Source organism: Chiloscyllium punctatum, chromosome 8 (genome assembly GCF_047496795.1).
Source record: "Chiloscyllium punctatum isolate Juve2018m chromosome 8, sChiPun1.3, whole genome shotgun sequence".
Classification (NCBI taxonomy): domain Eukaryota; kingdom Metazoa; phylum Chordata; class Chondrichthyes; order Orectolobiformes; family Hemiscylliidae; genus Chiloscyllium; species Chiloscyllium punctatum.
This window is the reverse complement of record NC_092746.1, coordinates 55,936,303-55,959,384: the sequence shown is the minus strand read 5'-3', so window position 1 is coordinate 55,959,384 and position 23,082 is coordinate 55,936,303. Positions and strand designations below refer to the sequence as shown.

Below are 23,082 nucleotides of genomic sequence, written 5' to 3'. Positions count from 1 at the left end.
GTGGATGTTGCAGCAAATATTACTGGGAACAGTGGTATTAATAGTTGAACAGTTAGTTTTATGATCTTTAGTTTTGTATTTCGTTTGAGACTCTTTATTTTAACTGTGCACTGAATTATAATATTCAGGGCAAGCCAGAAAAAGAAAACCTTCTGTTGTCCTGTTTTTCTTTTGACTGGCTGCTGGCTGACCTTTCGCACCTGGAGTGAGATATTTTCTTTACCTGCAACACAGGGGTATCCAGTGGTGGGTTCTTTGACTGCCATGCTTACAGCACACTAACACTTGAAACCAGACTGGCGCACAAGAGAATAATCAGTTCCATTAGCACAGTCCAGTCGAAATGAAACTGACCATTAACTTTTATCCTTCAGTAATCTGCCAATAGAAACGTTCAAAATGTGCTTGCAATTTAGAACATAATCGGCAGGGAGGTATATTGTGTAACGGTTGTCTGTCCTTCATTATTTTTGTAGTCACAAGCGATTATAGTTCAGTGTGTTTGAAGTTTCTTTTACATCTTTACGTGTGATATCCCATTGGTCCAAAAAAAACAATCTTTTTTTGCCAGGCCGCCACTGAGTTTATACCTACAGTCGTTTAATTTTTGTAGCAGTCCTCTTAAAAAAAAAATGCATGTTGGAATTAAGGGCGAAAAGCACCCATAATATTTCAGGGTTCTGAACTGTTGCCATCAGTGATCTGTGAGTGAGGGTGATGGCATGTGTTGAGTGGATGCATGGAAAGCATTTAGAGTCATAGAGTCACAGAGATGTACAGCACGGAAACAGACCCTTCGGTCCAACTCGTCCATGCTGACCAGATAGCCCAAATTAATCTAGGCCCATTTGCCAGCACTTGGCCAATATCCCTTCAAACCCTTCCTATACATGCACTCATCCAGATACCTTTTAGATGTTGTAATTGTACCAGCTTCCACCACTTCCTCTGGCAGCTTATTCCACACTACTCTCTGTATGAAAACGTTGCCCCTTAGGTCCCTTTTATATCTTTTCCCTCTCACCCTAAACCTATGCCTTCTGATTCTGGACTCACCCACTCCTTATTTACCTTATTTATCTTATTCATGCCCCTCATGATTTTATAAAACTCTATAAGGACACCTCTCAGCCTCCGATGCTCCAGGGAAAACACCCCGAGCCTATTTAGCCTCTCCCTAAATCTCAAACCCTTCAACGCTGGCAACATCCTTGTAAATCTTGTCTGAACCCTTTCAAGTTTCATAACATCATTCCAATAGGAGGGAGACCAGAATTGCACACAATATTCCAAAAGTGGCCTAACCAATGTCCTGTACAGCTGCAACATGACCTCCCAACTCCTGTACTCAATGATCTGACCAATAAAGGAAAGCATACTAAACACCATCTTCACTGTCCTATCTACCTGTGACTTTACTTTCAAGGAGCTATGAACCTGCACTGATGATGAGGGACAGGTATCTTGTGTGTTGTGTGGTGTGTGAATGCCAGCTATGGACAAACCAATGAGAATGTGAAGAAGGGCACAGACAGAGAAGGAAAAGTGTAATTGCAATACAAATGAGTTTAAGCAATAGGTGTGAGATGGTGGAATGTGAGAGTTGGAGAGACACGCACAGGATGTAACTTAATGTTGTGATAAAGGTTCACGACATATTGTTATTCTTGTTATTGTTGGGAATTCTGGGTTCTATCGTGGACTGAACCATATATAGATTAAATAAAAACCGAAAGAACTGCGGATGCTGTAAATCAGACATAAAAACAGAAATTGCTGCTTTGAGATTCTGAGGAAGGATCACTCAACCCGAAACATTAACTCTGATGCTACCAGACCTGCTGAGCTTCTGCAGCAATTTATGCTTTTGGTGATGTTGGTCATGTGTAGATTACGTTTGTTTTGCATTTCTATACTATAAGAGTTAAGAGGTGCAACTTTTATTTTGAGTTCTGTGAGCAGTGTCTAGTTCTCTGGAAATTTGTTTACTTGCATTCAAATTAGTCTGCTTAAAAAAAGTGAATAGTTCAGTGCTTTATAAAATAACTGTAGAGAGAAAAAAATTATAATTGGTTGCCTAAACACCATGCTTTATGACACTAGGAAACATATACAGAAAGGAAGTTATTTTAGAAAGAGAAACAGAACCTTCCTCAAGGTGAGTAAGTGTAGAATGTTTTTCACAGAAAGAAGCAGTTCATTCAGAGACAAAAGGCTGATATGTGAGCAGCAGTGCAATGTAGATGTCTCCAGAACAGTAATGGCAGAAGAAACAAAGTCCTGAGTGACTTAGAGGTTAGTCAGAGAAAAACTCCAGGAACAGAACGTTTTATGGTGGCAAATAGGAAAGTATTTACAAGGCTGCTGAATGTATGAGTTTCAAGAACACATTAGCAAGTAAGTGAGCTGTGTTAACAGCTTGTTTAAGGATCTCATGAAAATACATTAACTGGAGAAGTCAGCAATGCAGACTTTTGCCAGAAATAAACTGAGTGCAGCTGTGCCAACCAACAGTGGGAACTGAGTGACGGAGGTTTGAGAATCTATAAGTTTATTGTTGAGACTAAAACAATTGAATCTTTATTTCTGGTATTTGTAGTAAGACCATTACAAGTAGTTCTTACATGGTGTAAAATAGTTCATTATTTTTCCTTTTGTCTGCAGTAAACTTTAGTGTTACTTCATTAAAAGTACACTGGCAGCCTCTTATAAATACGTTCAGTGACTGACCACAATGGTAAACAAGTTGTTAAAATAAAAGCTCAAGATCTATCAAGGTTTCTAAATTCTTAGAAGAGCAGAGTCTGATTAGAACAAGTCAACATGGATTTAGTAAGGGGAGGTCATGCCTGACAAACCTGTTGGTATTCTTTGAAGAGGTGACAAGTAGGTTAGACCAGGGAAACCCAATGGATGTGGTCTATCTAGACTTCCAAAAGGCCTTTGATAAGGTGCCACACAGGAGGCTGCTGAGCAAAGTGAGGGCCCATGGTGTTCAAGGTGAGCTACTGGGATGGATTGAGGATTGGCTGTCTGACAGAAGGCAGAGAGTTGGGATAAAAGGTTCCTTTTCAGAATGGCAGCCGGTGATGAGCGGTGTCCCGCAGGGTTCAGTGTTGGGGCCACAGTTGTTCGCATTATATATTAATGATCTGGATGAAGGGACTGGGGGCATTCTAGCGAAGTTTGCAGATGATACGAAGTTAGGTGGACAAGCAGGTAGTACTGAGGAAGTGGGGAGGCTGCAGAAGGATCTAGACAGTTTGGGAGAGTGGTCCAGGAAATGGCTGATGGAATTCAACGTGAACAAATGCGAGGTCTTGCACTTTGGCAAAAAGAATAAAAGCACAGACTACTTTCTAAACGGTGAGAAAATTCGTAAAGCCAAAGTACAAAGGGATCCGGGAGTGCTAGTCGAGGATTCTCTAAAGGTCAACATGTAGGTTGAATCTGTGATTAAGAAAGCGAATGCAATGTTGTCACTTATCTCAAGAGGGTTGGAATATAAAAGCACCATTGTGCTACTGAGACTTTATAAAGCTCTGGTTAGGCCCCATTTGGAGTACTGTGTCCAGTTTTGGTCCCCACACCTCAGGAAGGACATACTGGCACTGGAACGTGTCCAGTGGAAATTCACATGGATGATCCCTGGAATGGTAGGTCTAACATATGAGGAATGGCTGAGGATCCTGGGATTGTATTCATTGGAGTTTAGAAGATTAAGGGGAGACTTAATAGAGACGTACAAGATAATACATGGCTTGGAAAGGGTGGATGCTAGGAAATTGTTTCCGTTAGGTGAGGAGACTAGGACCCGTGGACCCGTTGCTTAGAATTAGAGGGGGTAAATTCAGAACAGAAATGCGGAGACATTTCTTCAGCCAGAGAGTGGTGGGCTTGTGGAATTCATTGCCGCAGAGTGCAGTGGAGGCTGGGACGCTAAATATCTTCAAGGCAGAGATTGATAGATTCTTGTTGTCTCGGGGAATTAAGGGCTATGGGGAGAATGCGGGTACGTGGAGTTGAAGTGCCCATCAGCCATGATTGAATGGCGGAGTGGACTCGATGGGCCGAATGGCCTTACTTCCACTCCTATGTCTTATGGTCTTATGGTCTTAAGCCATATTACACTCTCTGATCTGACTTATAGAGTATTACAATCAGCTGTGGTGATAGCAACATACCATTGACCTTACATTGCCTGCCCTATTTGAATCATTCAGTCTTTTCTGAGATTGTATCCAGGAATATGGCACTGCAGGGTCTGGTTGCTGTTCACCTCACTTCCCACCAAACATGCCACCTTTCTCCCATCACTAAGGAACACTGGTCCTCATGCTTTTTGCAGTGCTCACATCATATTGTGGTGGCATCACTGAACGAAGTGCAGCCTTTTCAATCTTGACACAATCTCCTACTTTTTTTCTCTTTAGCTCCTGAATCATAACTCAAGATTTAAATATGCAAGTTTCAGTTGTGCCATGCAAGTTGTCATTAGACTCCCTGACACTAATTGGTCAGAAAAACTAGAAACTATATCATAATAAAGTAACTGAATTAGGAAAAGCCACTGGTAAATGCACTGAACTGAGCAGCTCTCTACAAATGACTGAAGGAGAACAGTTCTCTGCAGAGTACTGGAGTAGCTGTCTGCAAACTAGTGGAGCATACTGTTCCCACCAAGTTGAGATTTAACATCCAGCCAAGTGTCTGCCACAAGCAGCTTTGAATTCTGTTTATACAATACCAGCCTGTTTTTTGTTGCAATTAGAGTGAGGGTGTCTTTGCATATCAGCATCAGTTATTCCACTGTTTCACTTTTGCCAATTCTTGCAAACTGTTGGGATGAGTGAAATGTTTGGAAAGTAATAGCTAACCATTTCAACTATTTCATGACTGTGGTTTCTGTGATCACAAAGATAAAGTATCAAAAACGGTGCAGATAACATTAAAGCCTGTCCCTGACAAAGCATATGTATTTTGGTTGATGTTACTGTAAGAATCTACATCACTGCACAGACGAATACTAATCAGGAATTAAAGCAGGAATGTGATATCCCTGTTGAGCATTGTGTATGATGTCATCATGAATTGTCTTTTCCCTATGATCTAATTCTGTGGAACTGACTTGAGGTGAACATCCTGCTGCTCCAGAATTCAACACAGATTCGATCTTTGACTGTTCCCTTCCTCCACAACCCTTCCATCTTGGGCTGTGACCATGCACTTCCACCCAAGTCAGAATGATGTGTGGTTTAGGAGGGAAAAGTTGAGGTAATCCATCTTTGGTGATGGAGATCACCTTCAGAGATACTGCTGAAGAGAGCTTGGTGGCTTGTTGCAGTGATTCCAGGAGATAGTGCACATTGCAACCAGAGGGTGCTCATTGTGGAGAGAGTTTATGTTTAAGTTGGTAAATAGAATACGAATTAGGTGTCAGAAAAGTCTCAAGTTTCTTAAATATTTGTTACATTGAACCAATTCAGGCAAATAGAATGTATTCCATCATCCATGAGATGTGTATCTTGGTAGCGGTGAGAGAATTTGGGGACTCAGAAAGTGAACCATTTGCCACAGAATACATATCCTCATACCCACGATAATTGTGATTTATCTGGTGATATTTTGCACAACGGCGACTCCGAAATGTTGGTAGGAAATGTCAGTCAATGTCAGTGGCAAGAATATGAGATGCTTAGTGTCTTAGAGTAAGATACACTGAGGGCACTTGCAAACCTGAAGACATTTATTTCTGTTATACTGGAGGAAACAGCATACTACTATTATCCTTGCTTTCCACAGATGGAACTGTAACACTAAAGGGCACAAACAGAGTTGGTACAACATCCCAACATACCCTAATGCTGCACTCTTACTGGCTCCAGCAAGATTCACCTCACTTGTCCGAAATTAACTGCACAGAAGTTAGGATTCTACATGACAACTACATTTGCATAATACTAGAATCATTTTCTTTAGCACAACTTCAGTTGATGGACCAGAATTCAGCATCCAGTTCCAGCCCACTTTTACCACTCAGCTGATTCCCCTCTGAAATGCTCAGTATCTTCTCCTTCTCAATACCTATCCGCTTCCCCTTCTTAGTTCTTCAGCCCCTCCACCACCCTAAATGCCCAATCCTCCATCAGCCCCAATGTCCAATCGCTCCTCATCCTCAATCCCTCTTCCTCCCCAATGCCCAATCCCTCTTCCTCCCCAATGTCCAATCCCTCCTCCTCCCCAATGCTCAATCCCTCCTTAGCTCCAATGTCCAATCCCTCCTCCTCCCCAATGCTCAATCCCTCCTTAGCTCCAATGTCCAATCCCTCCTCCTCCCCAATGCTCAATCCTTCTTTAGCTCCAATGTCCAATCCCTCCTCCTCCCCAATGCCCAATCCCTCTTTAGCCCCAATGTCCAATCCCTCCTCCTTAACCCCAACACCAAATCCCTCCTCATCCGCAAAGTCCAAACCCTCTTTATCCCCAAATCCCAATCCCTCCTCATCCCCCAATGCCCAATCCCTCTTTATCCCCAATGCCCAATCCCTCCTCCTCCCCAATGCCCAATCCCTCTTTATCCCCAATGCCCAAACCTCTTTATCCCCAATGACCAATCCCTCCTCCTCCCCAATGCCCAAACCCTCTTTATCCCCAATGTCCAATCCCTCCTCCTTAACCCCAACACCAAATCCCTCCTCATCCCGCAAAGTCCAAACCCTCCTTATCCCCAATACTCAATCCCCCCTCCTCCCCAATGCCCTTCTCCCATGCCCATGATCCGGTCCTAGTTTGTACCTCCCACTCTGGCTCGGATAGCAGCGGCGGACACGGATCTGGAGTTCCAGAGGCGGCTGCCGCCTGTCTCCTGCACGGCGACCGGGATGGCGGTGTGTGCTCGCCACTCGCCGCCCGGCTCCCTGTAAAACGCCAGGTTGGGGATCCTGCTGGTGCCAGTGTCGGCGCTGGCTCCGGGGCTGATGAAGCCGGACGTGGAGTCCAGCAGCTGCACCTCATGTCGGTGCGGGGCGAGCGGGTACAACTCCTCGGGAGCCGCCGCGTCCGGGCTCCAGCGGGCGAACGCCGCGTTATCCTGCTCCCGGAAACTGGTGAAGAAATGCCGGTCCTCGGGTCCCCTCACGAACGGTATCACCGTCTGAGCCATGGGAGCCCCGGGCCGGGCCAGGCCGACCGAGGGGGGCATCACTGAGAGGCAGCCCCAGGGTGGGGAGAGTCCCTGGGGGGAGCGGGGGGCAGGGAGCCGCGTCTTGTCGCTGCTCGGCAACCGAGATCACAGAGGCTGAAGCCGAGATCATAAAGGAGCCGGGGACCACAGAGAAAACAGCCTCCCGCACCAGCAAGGTGAACCTACCAAGGGCAGCGTCTCCAGGGAAACACTGTCGACAGCACCAGAGAAACCTGAACCTACACCTAAACCTGAGCCTGAACCTGAACCTACACCTAAACCTGAGCCTGAACCTACACCTAAACCTGAGCCTGAACCTGAACCTACACCTAAACCTGAGCCTGAACCTGAACCTACACCTAAACCTGAGCCTGAACCTACACCTAAACCTGAGCCTGAACCTAAACCTTAACCTACACCTAAACCTGAGCCTGAACCTACACCTAAACCTAAACCTGAGCCTGAACCTAAACCTACACCTAAACCTGAGCCTGAACCTAAACCTTAACCTACACCTAAACCTGAGCCTGAACCTAAACCTTAACCTACACCTAAACCTGAGCCTGAAGCTAAACCTTAACCTACACCTGAACCTGAACCTGAACCATCTGAGTCAGCACTTCCACAGTGTGGACCTTCTCCACAGCTCTCCCCATCTTCAAGGCACAAGTTAGCCGAGGGCTAGCAATAGCTTTGGCAATTAGTCCTTGTTGCAGAGCGCCAGATTTAAAACAAAAACAAACACAGAACTGACCACCACAAAATGACTGGGAGACCTCCGCTGCCTGTTTGGGTTGTGGCCACAACCGGCAATTTCTCTGCTTCCTATCCGAGCCAGACCCTGACTGGCTGCTTAATATTGCCTTGCTTCCCCCGATATGAGGTAACAGAGACAGGGGGTGCAAGGGCAGTAGGTATCAGGACCTGGTTAGTTGGTGCAACACTCAGTACAATACGCAGGGACATTTCAAGTAGTTGAGCTGCCGGTTGAAAAATTGGAGCTTCAGCCGTACTGCTCATCACACCGTCATGTCCAATCTTGATAAATTTGTAAGTCTTTGTTAACAATGCCTTTACGTGACAAGAATTGGACAACATTCAGGATTGAGTTGGCCCTGGAGTGAGCAGAACAGCACATGAGGAAAGGCTAGACAGGCTAGGCCTGTATCCTCTGGAATTTAGAGGAATCAGGTTATTTAATTAAAGGATGTAATTATGGGAGGTGATGGTCTAATGGTACCATCGGCAGACTATTAATCCACGGAAATCAGCTAAGGTCCTGGGGACTTGGGTTTGAATGCCAGTGTGGTAATTGGTGGAATTTAAATTCAATGAAAAAAGTCTGGAATTAAGAATCTATTGATAACCGTGTTTGTTAGCAAAATCCATCAGGCTCACTAATGTCCTTTTGAGTCTTTACCAAAAGGATTTCCCTTGCTAAAAGAGACTGAGTTAACGTTTTGGGTCCATACTTACTGTTCTTTGATTGGAAAAGTTAACTGTTTTCTCTCTCTGCAGATACTGCCACACCTGCTTAATTTCTCTAGTACTTTCTGTTTTTATTTCAGGTTTCTAGCATCTGCCATATTTTACTGTTGTTGCTTGGTGAGAAACCACCCCCTCCCCCCCACCGACACTAATTTTTCTTTCTATTGTTACAACACAGGGTAAACCTTTCAGTTTTATTTAAAACCAGCAACACCAAAAGCTTTATCCTGTGCAGTAATCTGTAAAAATTTGAGTGTCCAAGAACTATGTAAAGTAAAAATTAACAAATTTATTTCTTAAAAGTATAACAAACAATAATTAGCTAATCACTATTTGCAATTTCTTTCTCTAATCTATCTTTTAGCTTCCCTCTATAATATTAATCTGTTAAAACTCCCATTTAAGATTTACAAAACAACACTTAGAGTCATAGAGTCATAGAGATGTGCAGCATGGAAACAGACCCTTTGGTCCAACCCGTCCATGCCGACCAGATATCCCAAACAATCTAGTCCCACCTACCAGCACCCAGCCCATTACCCTTCAAACCCTTCCTATTCATATACCCATCCAAATGCCTCTGAAATGTTGCAATTGTACCAGCCTCCACCACTTCCTCTGGCAACTCAATCCATACACTTACCACCCTCTGCGTGCAAAGTTGCCCCTTAGATCTCTTTTATATCTTTCCTCTCTCACCCTAAACCTATACCCTCAAGTTTTGGACTCCCTGACCCCAGGGAAAAGATTTTGCCTATTCACCCTATTCATGTCTCTCATAACCAGGCAGCTGTAGGTTCTTGTCTTTGGATCTTACTGTGTCTTCTTTTCTCCTTAATAGGAATTTCTGCATCACAGGTTACTGATCGAAAATGGACGTTTAAGAGAGAGCTATTTTCAAGCAGTCTGTTTACATGCTGGGCCATGGCAGTTCTCCTCTCAAATGTTCAATATTCCCCAGTCTTATACTCCAGAGCATCGGAATGTGTCATTGGATTTTAAGATCATCAACATACTTGATTGGAGTTTGTTATGTTTTGGGTATAATTTAAACTGATCGGCCAAATTTGAATCAAGTTGTTCAACCCAGTGTTACATTGTTACCTTTTTGAGAACACTTAGTGCTGTGTCTGATTGTTCTGCTGCTTTTAACTCTGTTAAAGGTATACCCACATCTTCATAACACCTCCCCCCTTAAGGAAAAAATGAATCATCATAATGAAAAGATGGCTTCATTTTTTTTCTCTATTTTTTAAACACATTACCCTAACTTTAATATAAGTTCACCTTAATCTTCTCCCATATACCTGTGTATATATGCATAAAACATCAAATAAAGACAAATCTCATCTAAACTCTATCAGTCGAATCCACAATAACGTGTCTATGATTACGTTCTTCCGACCTGCAACATGTATGATTTTTAAATTAAAAGTCTGTAACATAAGAAATAGTCTCATATTGTTATCTTTAAAACGTTCTAAGAATGTAAACGGATTGTGGTCAGTACACAATCATCTCAGACACATTGTTTGTGACATACATATTAAAATGTTGTAAGACCAGTACCAAACTGAATAGTTCCTTTTCAATTGTGGAGTATTTCCTCTGGTGGATGCTGATCTTCTTCGAAAAGTAACCAATTGGCAATTCAATCCCATCCGCATTTTCCTGGAGGAGAACAGCTCCAACTCCAATGTCACTAGCATCGATGATGACTTTAAAAGGTTTTGAAAAGTTTAGTGTAGCTAAAACTGGTTTAATGATTAGTATCGATTTCAAATTGTTGAATGCCTCCTGGCATGGCCACCGAAACTTTGTGTTCTTCTTCAGCAAATCAGTTAACGGTGCCACTACACTGCTGAAGTTAGAATCCACTGAGTCCGAAGAATCGAAGCACTTCTTTTGTCGAAGTTCATCATAGAAATTCATTGACAGCCTTTGTCTTTGTGTTCCATGGGGTCAATCTTCCTGACCGATGTTATATGTCCCAAGAACGTCACCTCTGCTTTTGTGAACTCCATTTTATTTGAGTTTATCACCAGTTTTGCTTCTCATAGTTGTTCAAAGAGCTCTGCCAACTGTACCATGTCATCTTTCCAGGACTTAATAAAGATCACTACATTGTCCAAATATGTTCATGAGTCTTTGGAATGTGGCAGGTGCATTCTTCATTTCAAAGGACATCACTTTAAACTAATATCGCCCATTTGGGGTTATAAATGCTGAAATTTCTTTCGCCGTCTCTGATAAAGGTACCTGCCAGCAACCACACATTAAGTCCAACTTGTGGACTTAACTGGCTTGTTCAACTGTCTCGATATAGTTCTCCAATCTAGGAATTGGAAATGAGTCTGATTTTGTAACAGCATTGACCTTCTGATACTCCATGCACAATCGTTGAGTCCTGTCTGGTTTGGCAACGAAGACGATCAGCAAACTCCACTCGCTCTGGCTTGGTTTGAGAATGTCCTTCTCGAGCATGGCCTCCACATTCATCTGGACCTGTCTGACTTTGAAAGGATTAATTCGATAGGGGTGCTGTTTTATCAGAGCAGTATTCCCTACATCTACTTCTATTGTTCATGAAGTACTAATCTATCCCACTCCTCAAGGACTTCATCATCCTTTAATCTATTTTGAAGCACCTCAAAATTCATATCATCTGGATTTGATTCCTCACTCTGCAGGGCAGTAACTAACACCTATTTCTCCAGTTCTTTGTCTCGAGTGTAATATGGTTTCAATATGTTCACATGACATACCCATTACCTTTCGTTTCTATCTGACATCTTTACTAAATAGTTCACCTGACTCAACTTTTTCTCATTTTGATAGGGACCACTAAACCTGGCTTTGAAGTGACCTATCACTGGTAACAGTCCTAACATGTCATCCCCTTGGGAAAATGTCCAAGTCTCAGAGCTTCTATCTGCCACCTGTTTCATTCTACACTGTACCCTCTTTAGGTGCTGTTTAGCTAACTCACCTATTCAATTTAATCTCTCCCTCACCTCCAATACATAATCTAATTGTGAGATCTCCAATTTTGGCCCTGTCATTTTTTCTTTAATTAATTTCAAAAAGCCTCTCACTTCATGACCGAATATTAACTCAAAGGGAGTGAACTGAGTAGATTCATTTGGGGCATCTCTAATGGCAAACAATACAAATGGGATACCTTTATCCTAATCATTTGGCTAATCCTGACAGTATGCTCTCAACATGGTCTTCAGGGTCTGATGCCACCTTTCTAAAGCTCCCTGGGATTCAGGATGATACACACTGAATTTAGAGTGCTGGATACCTAAGTTATCCGTGACCTCCTCAAACAGCCGAGCAGTAAAATTTGACCCTTGCTCCAACTGACTCTCTCTGGGTAGCCCGTAGCATGTGAAGAATGCTACCAACTGCTTTACCACCTGGAATTGCCTCCAGAAATCTGGTAGACACGTCCATTATGGTTAACAAGTACTGGTTCCCACTTGTGGTTCTCAGGAGGGGACCTACACAATCAATTATAACCCGTGTAAAAGGAATTGGCAACAAAGGTGGTGGTTTATTACTGCCTGTGGCTTACCTATCATTTGGCATGAATGACACATACGGCAGAAGTTAACCATATCCTTATGCATTCCAGGCCAAAAAAAAATGCTTTTGTACCTTAGCCAGAGTCTTTTGTACCTCTAGGTGACCACCTACAGGTAGTTCACATGCTACACATAACACTTCCTGTCTGAATGCTACCGGCAACACAATCCAGTACACTTCAGCCCATTTCTCCCCTGCACTAACTTGCCATGGTCTCCATTTCTGTCTTCGGATTCTATCTTTTAGGCAATAACCCTCCAGAATATTCTATGCCTCATTTTTGGAGTACATATCCACATAAATATCTGTTATCGTCTTGTCTTGCCTTTTGCAAGTCCTTTAGTCTTTCAGGACTAAACACTTCTGTCTGACCCTCTGCCTATTCAGGTTTTTTCTGCACCATTACGTCAAACAGGGTATCCACTAACTGAACCTCAACTCCTTCATCTTCCTCTTTACTTGTCGCTTTGTGCAGTGACTTATGATGGGTTGATCTGGTCACCACACAGTCTAGGAAAATACCAGGATATTTCTGTTTTAACTCCTCAGTCTCTTGGTCTTCCTTGGGCTTTCTCCACAACAAGGGGTGTCACTCCCACCTTGGATCCTGCCAAATCATTCCTGGAACTGACACTCTGTCAATCACTCCCACTGTAACTTTCCAAGTCTTAAGTTGGCACTCCAAACAGATCTTACATGGGAAATGCTACATTTCTGTCCATCTATCCCACAAACGCCCACACTCTCGGGTAGCAGATCAGAAAGAGTGCATATTCGTTTATCCCTTACTATCAGTGACTGGTTAGACCCTGTATCTCTCAAACTTATAGCTTCTTGTCCTTCTCCCCCTGTTCTTTCTGAATAAATTTTACCCACAGAGGCAAATTCTTCGTAGAAATCAGGTACTAACTCCATACCCAACCCCTGCTCAGGCTGTGCACTCTCCTATAGCTCCTTGGCTCTTCTTGGGGTCTCCTTTACTACCTTCACTAATGTCACTGGCTTAGCTTCTTTTACCACATATTTTCCCACAGTGTCTTTCTTTAATGACCAGCACTGTGACTTTACCTGTCCCACTTTACCACAGTGGAAACACTTGAGACCTTTCACCTCTTTTCCACCCTCTTGGGCTTCTTTTTTATCCTGAGGTAAAATCTTACTAGTCCTCTCTACTCTCGGTTTTGTAGTGTAGGATCTCCCCTTCTTCCAACTTCTATCTCTCACAGGACAAAATTCTGGCCAGAAGCTTGTCTGATGCACCAACATGTTCTCATCTGCTAATTCTCACTTCCTGAACTTTCTGTTCCTCCACGTGAATTCTTACCATCTCTAGAAATGAGTTTTTAAACTCCTCCAGCAAAATAATCTCTCTTACAGCCTCAAATGTCCTATCTATTTTCAAAGCATGCACCCATCAATCAAATTGACTATGTTTAATTCTTTCAAACTCACCGTAAGTCTGACCTGGTTCCTCCTTTGTGCTTCTGAACCGCTGGCTGTATGCTTCTGTTACCAATTCATAAGAACTTAAAATAGCCTGTTTAACCTCTTCATAATCTCTTGACCCCTCATCTGACAATGCGGCAAATATCTCATGAGCTCTGCCTATCAATCTAGTCTGAACTAGTATTACCCATAAATCCTTGGACCACTCCATCTGCCTAGCCAATTTTTCAAATGAAATAAAGAAGGCGTCAACATCGTTCTCCTCAAAATATGGCAGAGTTTTGACATATTTATATATATCACTACCTCCTCTTTTAATCTCTTTCCTGTTAACTTGACTTTACTGACGAAGGAACAACTTCTCCAGGTCAAATTCTCTTTCTCTGTCTTCTTTCTCTTTCTCCTCTCTCTCTCTTTTCCTCTCTCTCTCTTCTCTCTCTTTCCCTTTCTCTCTGTTTATCTTCTAACTCCATTTTCCTCAATTACAGTCTAAGTTTTTCTACCTCTACTGCATTTGTCTGCTTCTCTGACACACCTAAATGTTTGAGTAATTCCCTTACAATTTCAGCTTTACTTTTGCTCTTGGTTAAACCCAAATCTAACTTCTTTGCTAATTCTAAAAGTATGGCCTTTTTCTTTTCTTCTAAACTTTCTTGGCAAATTTGAGAATCATCTTCAAATCCCAGAACCTCTTTAGCAATTTTAAGAGCCATTTCTCTCATTTTTAATTTAATCAACCACAAGTCACCGAAATTAAACAAATTGCCTCGCACACATTTTATTTAAAGATCTAGGACACTAACCTGCAAGTGTTTACATCTGCTAGGATTTTTCGTACCATCAAATCTATTCAAATCTGTCTAAACCAGTTCAGAACAGGCCCCAAACTGTTATGACATGTGGTAAACCCTCCTGCTTAATTTAAAACCAGCAACACAGAAAAGATTTATCCCATGCAGTAATCTGTACAAATTTGAGTGGCCAAGAACTATGTAAAGTAAAAATTAACAACTTTATTTCTTAAAGTATAACCGAGAATAATTACCTAATCACTATTTGCAATTTCTTTCTCTAACCTATCTTTTAGCTTCCCTTCTATAATACTAGTCCATTAAAACTCCCAATTAAGATTTACAAAACAACACTTCTTATCTCATAACCAGGCAGCTGTAGGTTCTTGTCTTTGGATCTTACTATGTCTTCTTTTCTCCTTGTTAGGAATTTCTGCATCACAGGTTACTGATTGAAAAGGGACTTTTAAGAGAGGGCTATTTTCAAGCAGTCTGTTTACATGCTGGGCCATGGCAGTTCTCCTCTCTAATGTTCAATATTCCTCAGTCTTATACTCCAGCGCATCGGAATGTGTCGTTGGCTTTTAAGTTTGTCAACATACTCAGTTCAAACTTGATTGGAGTTTGTTATGTTTTGGGTATAATTTAAACTGATTGGCTGAATTTGAATTTGTTTTTGTTTCCAAGCAACTAACTAATTGAGTTGTTTGACCCAGTGTTACATTGTTATCTTTTTGAGAACACTTAGTGCTGTGTCCAGTAGTTATGCTGTCTTTAACTCTCTTAAAGGTATATCCACATCTTCATAACATATCCACAAATCATCTCATAGTTTTATAAAGGAAGGAAGACATATTTTTAGAATGCCTTTCTTGACTACTGGATATCTCAGAGAGTTTCACAGCCACTGAAGTAGTTTGAAGTGTAGTCACTGGTGTAGTGTAAAAGACATGACAGCCAAATTGTACACAGCAAACCCCTAAACTTCTTCTGGACCCCTTCCAATGCCATCACATCCTTCCTTAGCTGTGGGGTCCAAAACCATTCACAATATTCCAAATGTGATTTGACCAGTGTCTTATACAGATCAGCAGTTCATTTCTGCTCTTGTACTCTAGCCTTCTTGAAAAAAATGCTATAATTGCATTTGTCTTCCTAACTGCCTACTGAACGTGCATGTTAATCTTACGAGAATCCTGGGCTAGGACTCCCAAGTCCATTTGTGCTTCAGATTTCTGAAGCCATTTAGAAAATAGTCTATACCTCTACTCTTCTTATTAAAGTACATAACCTCACACTTTCCCACATTGTATTCCATCTGCTATTTCTTTGACCACCCTCTTTCAGAGAAATTAGCCCAATAAATTAGAGATCACAAAGCACAGTGAAATTGACAAACAATTTATTAGTACGGCAATATCGCGGAAGAGAAACTGACTAAGCTGAAACAGCACAGTCGGTTGAGGTAGCCCAGAATTCTCTTCCTCAAGCTGAGGATGAAGCCAAGTTTTATAAGAATCTTGTACAATAAGGTTAATTAGAAATGAGGAAAGATATAATGTATTTGGAATTGGAGAAATTTAGTTACAATGATAATAATTGGAAAACAGTTATCGGATGAATATCCTGATTCTTGATATTATGCAACATCCTGACAGTATCAATGGGTCCAGCGCTTCAAATCCTCTTCGCAGGCAGGTGCTAATGCCTCTTTTGAAACAGTAAACTGCTTCCCTTGTCTTGTCTTGGGAGCAATGTTCTTGGTGGTGCCTCTCTGTCTGACCTGTTCTTTGTGTGCCTTTGGTATTGCTGGGTTATGAGACTGCCCTCAGGGATTTGGAACAGCTGTGTTAACCTGTTATTGTTAGTGGGTTTTGGGAAGTATATTCCCTTGTCTGCAAGTGCTGTCTGGTTTCACTTATCAGCCTGCTTGGTCCCTGCTGAGGCATTTTGGGTGTTTTTAGTATAGTTTGACCAAGTTTGCTTTGCTATGTTCTGTGTGGGCCTATTATGGATTGGCAACGTGGCAGATCTTTGCCCAGAGGTAATAGATGAAACACCTGATTGAGCCAGACGTGATCAACAGCAGAGGACACAAGAAAGTATATAAATGATAGCCTCAACCCAAAAGTGACATGCCTATTTTATTTACAATGCAAGTTTTATTTTATCCTAGCCTGTCCAAGTCCTGCTGCAACCTCCTTGCTTCTTCAACACTGCCTGTCTCTCCACCTATCTTTGTGTCATCTGCAAACCTAGCTACAGTGCCCTCAATTCATTTGTCCAACTCATTAATATATAACATGAATAGTTGTGGTCCCAAAACTGACACCTACAGAAATCCACCAGCTGCCATCCTGAAAAAGATCCCTTTATTGCCACTCTCTGCCTTTTGCCAGTCAAACAATCCTCCGTCCATGCAAGCATCTTTCCCCTATCACCATGGGCTCTTATCTTATTTAGTAGCCTCCTGTGAGACATCTTGTCAGAGACCTTCTGGAAATCCAAATAGAACACATCTATTGTCAAACTTGATGCTCACCTTAAGCTCATGCCCTACATTAGTGATGATATACTTTTGTAAAATCTATTTTTTTCAAATTGTAAATAGTGTGCACACAAATTCTTGAATAAGTCGATTAACAATGTAATATTATGTTGGAATACAATGCTGCAAACTGTCCAACGACATGTTTTACCTCTTGGTAGATGGCTAAGATAAAAGGGAAGGGTTTGGCAGGGGAAGAGGCTGGGACATAATTGAAGATGGTGAATGGGACAGCATTGGAAGAAGGAATGGAATGGGTAGAATGGGAAGGGGTTAATATGAGTGGGATCACACAAGAGGATGGGGATGGCACAAGAGTGATGGCCCATGAATGTTTCTTAAAATGTTGGCAATATTTTAATTTGACCGGATGAAATCTACAAATGAAATTTGCAAATAAACACAAAGTTATAATACTTTATTAATGAATCAAAAGAGACATTAAAACAGTTTTCAGAAAGCTGTTATGAATGAATAGCTTCAAATATTTAATCACCTGATCTGGTTCTTTCTCAATTGACCAGAAAAATAAATGATTGTGTCCTTGAGATTACCCTACTTACCATTTATACAATGGAATTTACAGCTTTAACCCATCAATAATTTCCATAATATAACTAACTCATAAGTGCCATTTTATCCAGGCTCGAATGGGTGAATGACCTACTCCTGCTCTCAATTCATTTGTTTCTTTGCACATAGTACTCCAAGTCTCACCAATGCCTTGCACAACTGAAGCATAAACTCCCTCCTTTTGTTTTCATTTCCCTCGACAATAAATGGTAACATTCAATTAGTTTTCCTAATTATTTGCTGTATCTGCATATTAACATATTGCAATCCATGCACAAATGTAAGCAGAGCTCTTCACACCTCAGAGCTCTGCAATCTCTCACGATTTGGATGATATGCTTTTTAATTCCTCCTGCTGCAAAAGTCAATTTCACATTCCCTCATTATACTCCATTTGCTAGATCTTTGTAACTTTAACTATTCCCCTAACCTATTGATATTCCATTGTAGCCTTCATATATCCTATTCACAACCTACCCGGCATTAAGCAACCTACAGATTTAGCAATCATAATCTTTGGTCAAGTCATTTATCTAAATTGTTCAAAGTTAAATGGCCTGTAGTGATCCCTGTGGCACACCATTAATTATATCTTACCAACCAGACAATGACCCAATTATAGCAACTATGTTTCCTGTTAGCCAGCCAATCATCTATCTGTGCCAATATGATATCCCCTCTACCCAGGAGTTTTTATTTTCTACAATAACCTTTAATGTGGCAACTTACAAAATGCCTTCTGAAAATCCAAGTACAACACAAGTTGTTGGAGGGAATCCTGAGGGACAGGATGTACATGTATTTGGAAAGGCAAGGACTGATGAAGGATAGTCAACATGGCTTTGTGCATGGGAAATCATGTCTCACAAACTTGATTGAGTTTTTTGAAGAAGTAACAAAGAAGATTGATGAGGGCAATATGGACTTCAGTAAGGCATTCGACAAGGTTCCCCATGGGAGACTGATTAGCAAGGTTAGATCTCATGGACTACAGGGAGAACTAGCCATTTGGATACAGAACTTGCTCAAAGGTAGAAGACAGAGGGTGGTGGTGGAGGGTTGTTTTTCAGACTGGAGGCCTGTGACCAGTGGAGTACCACAAGGATTGGTGCTGGGTCCTCTACTTTTGGTCACTTACATAAATGATTTGGATGCAAGCATAAGAGGTAAAGTTAGTAAGTTTGCAAATGACACCAAAATTGGAGGTGTAGTGGACAGTGAAGAGGTTACCTCAGATTACAACAGGATCTTGACCAGATGGGCCAATGGGCTGAGAAGTGGCAGATGGAGTTTAATTCAGATAAATGCAAGGTGCTGCATTTTGGGAAAGCAAATTTTAGCAGGAATTATACATTAGATAGCGTCCTAGGGAGTGTTGCTGAACAAAGAGACCTTGGAGTGCAGGTTCATAACTCCTTGAAAGTGGAATCGCAGGTAGACAGGATAGTGAAGAAGGCATTTGGTATGCTTTCCTTTTTTGGTCAGAGTATTGAGTACAGGAATTGGGAGGACATTGGTTAGGCCACTGTTGGAATATTGCGTGCAATTCTGGTCTCCTTCCTATCAGAAAGATGTAATGAAACTTGAAAGGATTCAGAAAAGATATACAAGGATGTTGCCAGGGTTGGAGGATTTGAGCTACAGGGAGAGGCTGAACAGTCTGGGGCTGTTTTCCCTGGAGCATCGGAGGCTGAGGGGTGACCTTATAGAGGTTTACAAAATTATGAGGGGTATGGATAAATAGGCAAAGTCTTTTCCCTGGGGTCTGGGAGTCCAGAACTAGAGGGCATAGGTTTAGGGTGAGTGGGAAAAGATATAAAAGAGACCTAAGGGGCAACTTTTTCACACAGAGGGTGGTACGTGTATAGAATGAGCTGCCAGAGGAAGTGGTGGAGGCTGGTACAATTGCAATATTTAAATGTATTTGGATGGATGTATGAATAGGAAGGGTTTGGAGGGATATGGGCCGGGTGTTGGCAGGTGGGACTAAATTGGGTTGGGACATCTGATTGGCTTGGACAGGTTGGACCGAAGGGTCTGTTTCCATGCTGTACATCTCTATGACTCTATGACTCTATGTACCTGTATCCATAGCACGTTTCTTCCTCAAACAACAAATTGGTTGTCCGTGACTTCGATTCCACAAAGCTATGTTGACACTACTTGATTATCTTGAATGTTTTGGGTTGCTCTGTGATAATATCTTTAGTAATAGTTATTAACATCGCCTCAATTACAGACATTAAGCTAAGTGGCCTGTAGTTTCTTGCTTTCTGTCAAAAATCGTGATCCAATGGAAATAAACCAAAAGAACTGAATTTTACCAAATGACCCAACAAATAAAGAACAAGATTTGACTTTTCTCCAACTATTACTTAAACAATTAAACCAAAATCAACATACATAGAAGCTGAATGAGCTAAAAAAAAAACGCAGGCCCCTATGTATGCTCAATTATATGTCAAATAGCAAAAACAACAAAGATATAACTCAGATTTATTGTGCAGTGCATTCAACACATATGACAGTAATTGCAATACAAAATCCCCCAAGCTCTGCTTTTTTTTCAGTGAGAATTCTGATTTCTTTTCTTCAAAGATTTAGCCATCACCTTTCATCTGACAACAGTTCCCAATTCACCCAATTTGCTTTACTACAAACTGCAATAAAATGGAATACATCTTCACAAACTTCTCAATTTTGTTCAACAACGGCCTGAGTAGTGTGGATCCATCAGACCTTTATCTGAACCGTTAGGGTCAACTCTCTGTAGCATCTGGCCAAATTGGTCAGTTAGTTTTGTTAAGTAATGGGAACAGATTTGTGTATTGGTACCTCCTGATTCCACTCTATTTTGCTTGATGTGAACTTCGATGATGCTGAGATTTTTGCAATCGATTTCCCGAGAAACGTGTAATTTTTGCTGGAAACCTCAAGGTTCAATTTCCTTTTCAGTTTGGGTCAGACCTCAAAAATTGCAAGCTTTGAAACTAAGGTCAGATCAACCAACAAAACATTCAAAAAGTCAGACAAAAGCTTCTGCACCTTTCCTCTTTGTTCGCACAAACTGACAATTCGCACAATGTAATGTTTAACCATGAAGAAATAATATTTAAACATTAATGCAGCTCTGAGAAACAGTAACTGATTAATGTTAGAATTGGTTAAAAATAGTCTTGACTTCCACACAAGTGACCAGACGAATGATCTCTTAAACACGTCTGCAAGTTCTGCTTAACAATAATACAATTAATACTCTTGTGTATTTTAAACAAGTCCTTCGGCTTTTTCTTATCTAACTGTGAGGCTGTAGCACACAATTTAAATCCATCCTGGTTATAAATCTGCATGTACAAATACTTGAGATACTTGGGACTAGAGGTTGAAAATATGAATACACAATACATTATTAAGGAACTCTTCAATGATGTTGAGAAGCTTCACAGAAGAGAAAAAAAACAAATTTAAAAATCCAGATGGTATAGCATCTTAAAATTATATAGTTAAAGTGCTGTGCTTGGATTAATTTTTTTGTAATTTCAGATAAAAAAGAATACAGATAATTGGGTTCATAGCAGAACTGTCATTAGGGACAGAAAGTCAATTCAGAAAAACAGCAGACCTATAGCTCTCCAAGGTAAAATTAAGCAGATTTTCTGAGATCAAGGATGTGATATCTGAGTGGCATGCAAACTGAAGCTGAAGCAATGTGAGGGAGGCTGAGCAGGCGCAAATGCATCCTCTCTAAGGTGCCACTACACAACAATGAACTAATTAATCCTCCAACTTCACTGGAAATGTATACAAACATGCAGGATAAAAAGGAATTTAGGTTTTCAGCTTGGTAAGATATTAAAAACAACACCTCAAATGGATAATGTTATTAAACATTCTAATGGACTAAAGGGCAGTAAGAGATTCTGTTTCTAAAAGTTGCAATATAAAGGCATATGGAACCTTAGTAAGTCCACAGTTGGATTACTGTGGACAGTTTTAGGCTCCACATTATTGGGAAGGTAATGAAACAACAGAGTGTACAGTGCAGATTCATTCAGTTGCTGGCTGGGTTGACAGAGTGCACATACAAACAAGAAAAAAACAGGAACTGCTTCAGTTAAAATCAAAAATGTTCAAGGATGATCAGATAGGAGCATTTAAATTTATGAGAATAAACTGCATTGGACTTTCACAGAGTCAGGTCATTTCTGGAACTCTTTAAAGATGGTGGCAGCATCAGCTTCCAGGATTCCTTTCCCATTTCACCTACTCGTTCCAATCACGAGTTTGACCCACTGAATTTCATCCAGCGTTTTCAGTTTTCATTTATGACTCAATCTATCCCCACCTCTCCAGAAGTAGAGTAATTGCTGGCCAATTATTTGGAGACATGTTTGCTGAATCTGGAAATTCCATACCTTAAGTTTCCTGCCTGACACGTGAAAATCCAGCACCACGTTTCTAGGATTTCCTTTTCATTCTTGCTATGTGGAAATTGTTGGTTGGGCCAGCATTTATTATTCATTTTTCAAAAATATACTTCATTATTGGAAAATGAATCTTTGATACATGGACAGTTATTGAAACCTGAGATCTATACTCATTTTACGTAGAGCCGACAAATGAAGTCTTTGATATCCACCATACTCTATATTTACAGACAACCTCTTGGCCTATAGTTCATTTCGCAACTGTCTTGGAGAAGGTGGTGATGATCAGCTGCTTTCTTCAACCACTGTAGACACTAGGGTGCAAGAAAAGCCATACTGCTCTTTGGGTGAAGTTGTAGGATTTTGACCTAGTAAGAATGGAAGAACTGGTGCAACTGTTCTAAGTCAGGATGGAGTGTGAATTGGAGGGGAACTAGAAGCTTTTTCCCATTCACCTGCTGCCTTTATCCTGGCTGATGGGGGTCCTGTGATTGGAAGGTGTTATTGGAAGAGGTTTGATAATTCCTATCGTATACCCTTTGTAGATGGCACACACTGTTGCTGCTGTGCTCACTGGTGAAGGGAGTAAAAGTGAAGGTAGAAGGTGGGTGTGCTAATCAGTTGTGTTACTTTTTTTTCTAAATGGTGTTGTTTTAGCTGCAACTCATCCAAATGAGTGGAGAATTTCACTCCTGATTTGTGCCTTGTGCTTGAGGTTGACAAGAAGTGAATTGCTAGCCTCTGACCTACTCTTGTAGCCACAGTATTTATATGGCTGATTCATTTCTGTTTCTGGTCAAAGTTGTGTTGAGCATGCACAGGATCTTCAAACCTTGGGCTTGTCCTGTTCAACCAGCTGATTTCTCAACAAAATGTAGGAAGTACCTTTGGCGAGATAAATAGAGGCAACTACAGTAACACCAAGTTGGAATGATTGACACTACATAACATAATCTCCCATCATAATCCTTATCAAAAGCAAAGAGTACCATAAGAGTTAAAGCTGAAAACAGAGAGTCAAGAATCTTTCATTCA

At 41.2% G+C, this 23,082-nt stretch overlaps 1 protein-coding gene across 2 annotated transcripts in view; it reads right to left on the bottom strand.

Moving 5' to 3' along the window:
- The window catches only part of LOC140480575 (protein SPMIP7), a 106,470-nt gene extending 99,269 nt beyond the window's left edge, over nt 1-7,201 (bottom strand). For both annotated transcript variants that reach the window (XM_072575603.1, XM_072575602.1), the window contains exon 1: nt 6,796-7,201. In XM_072575603.1, the coding sequence (XP_072431704.1) occupies nt 6,796-7,201 (406 nt within the window). The remainder of the gene's footprint in view (nt 1-6,795) is intronic.
- Between the last annotated feature and the right edge of the window lie 15,881 nt (nt 7,202-23,082).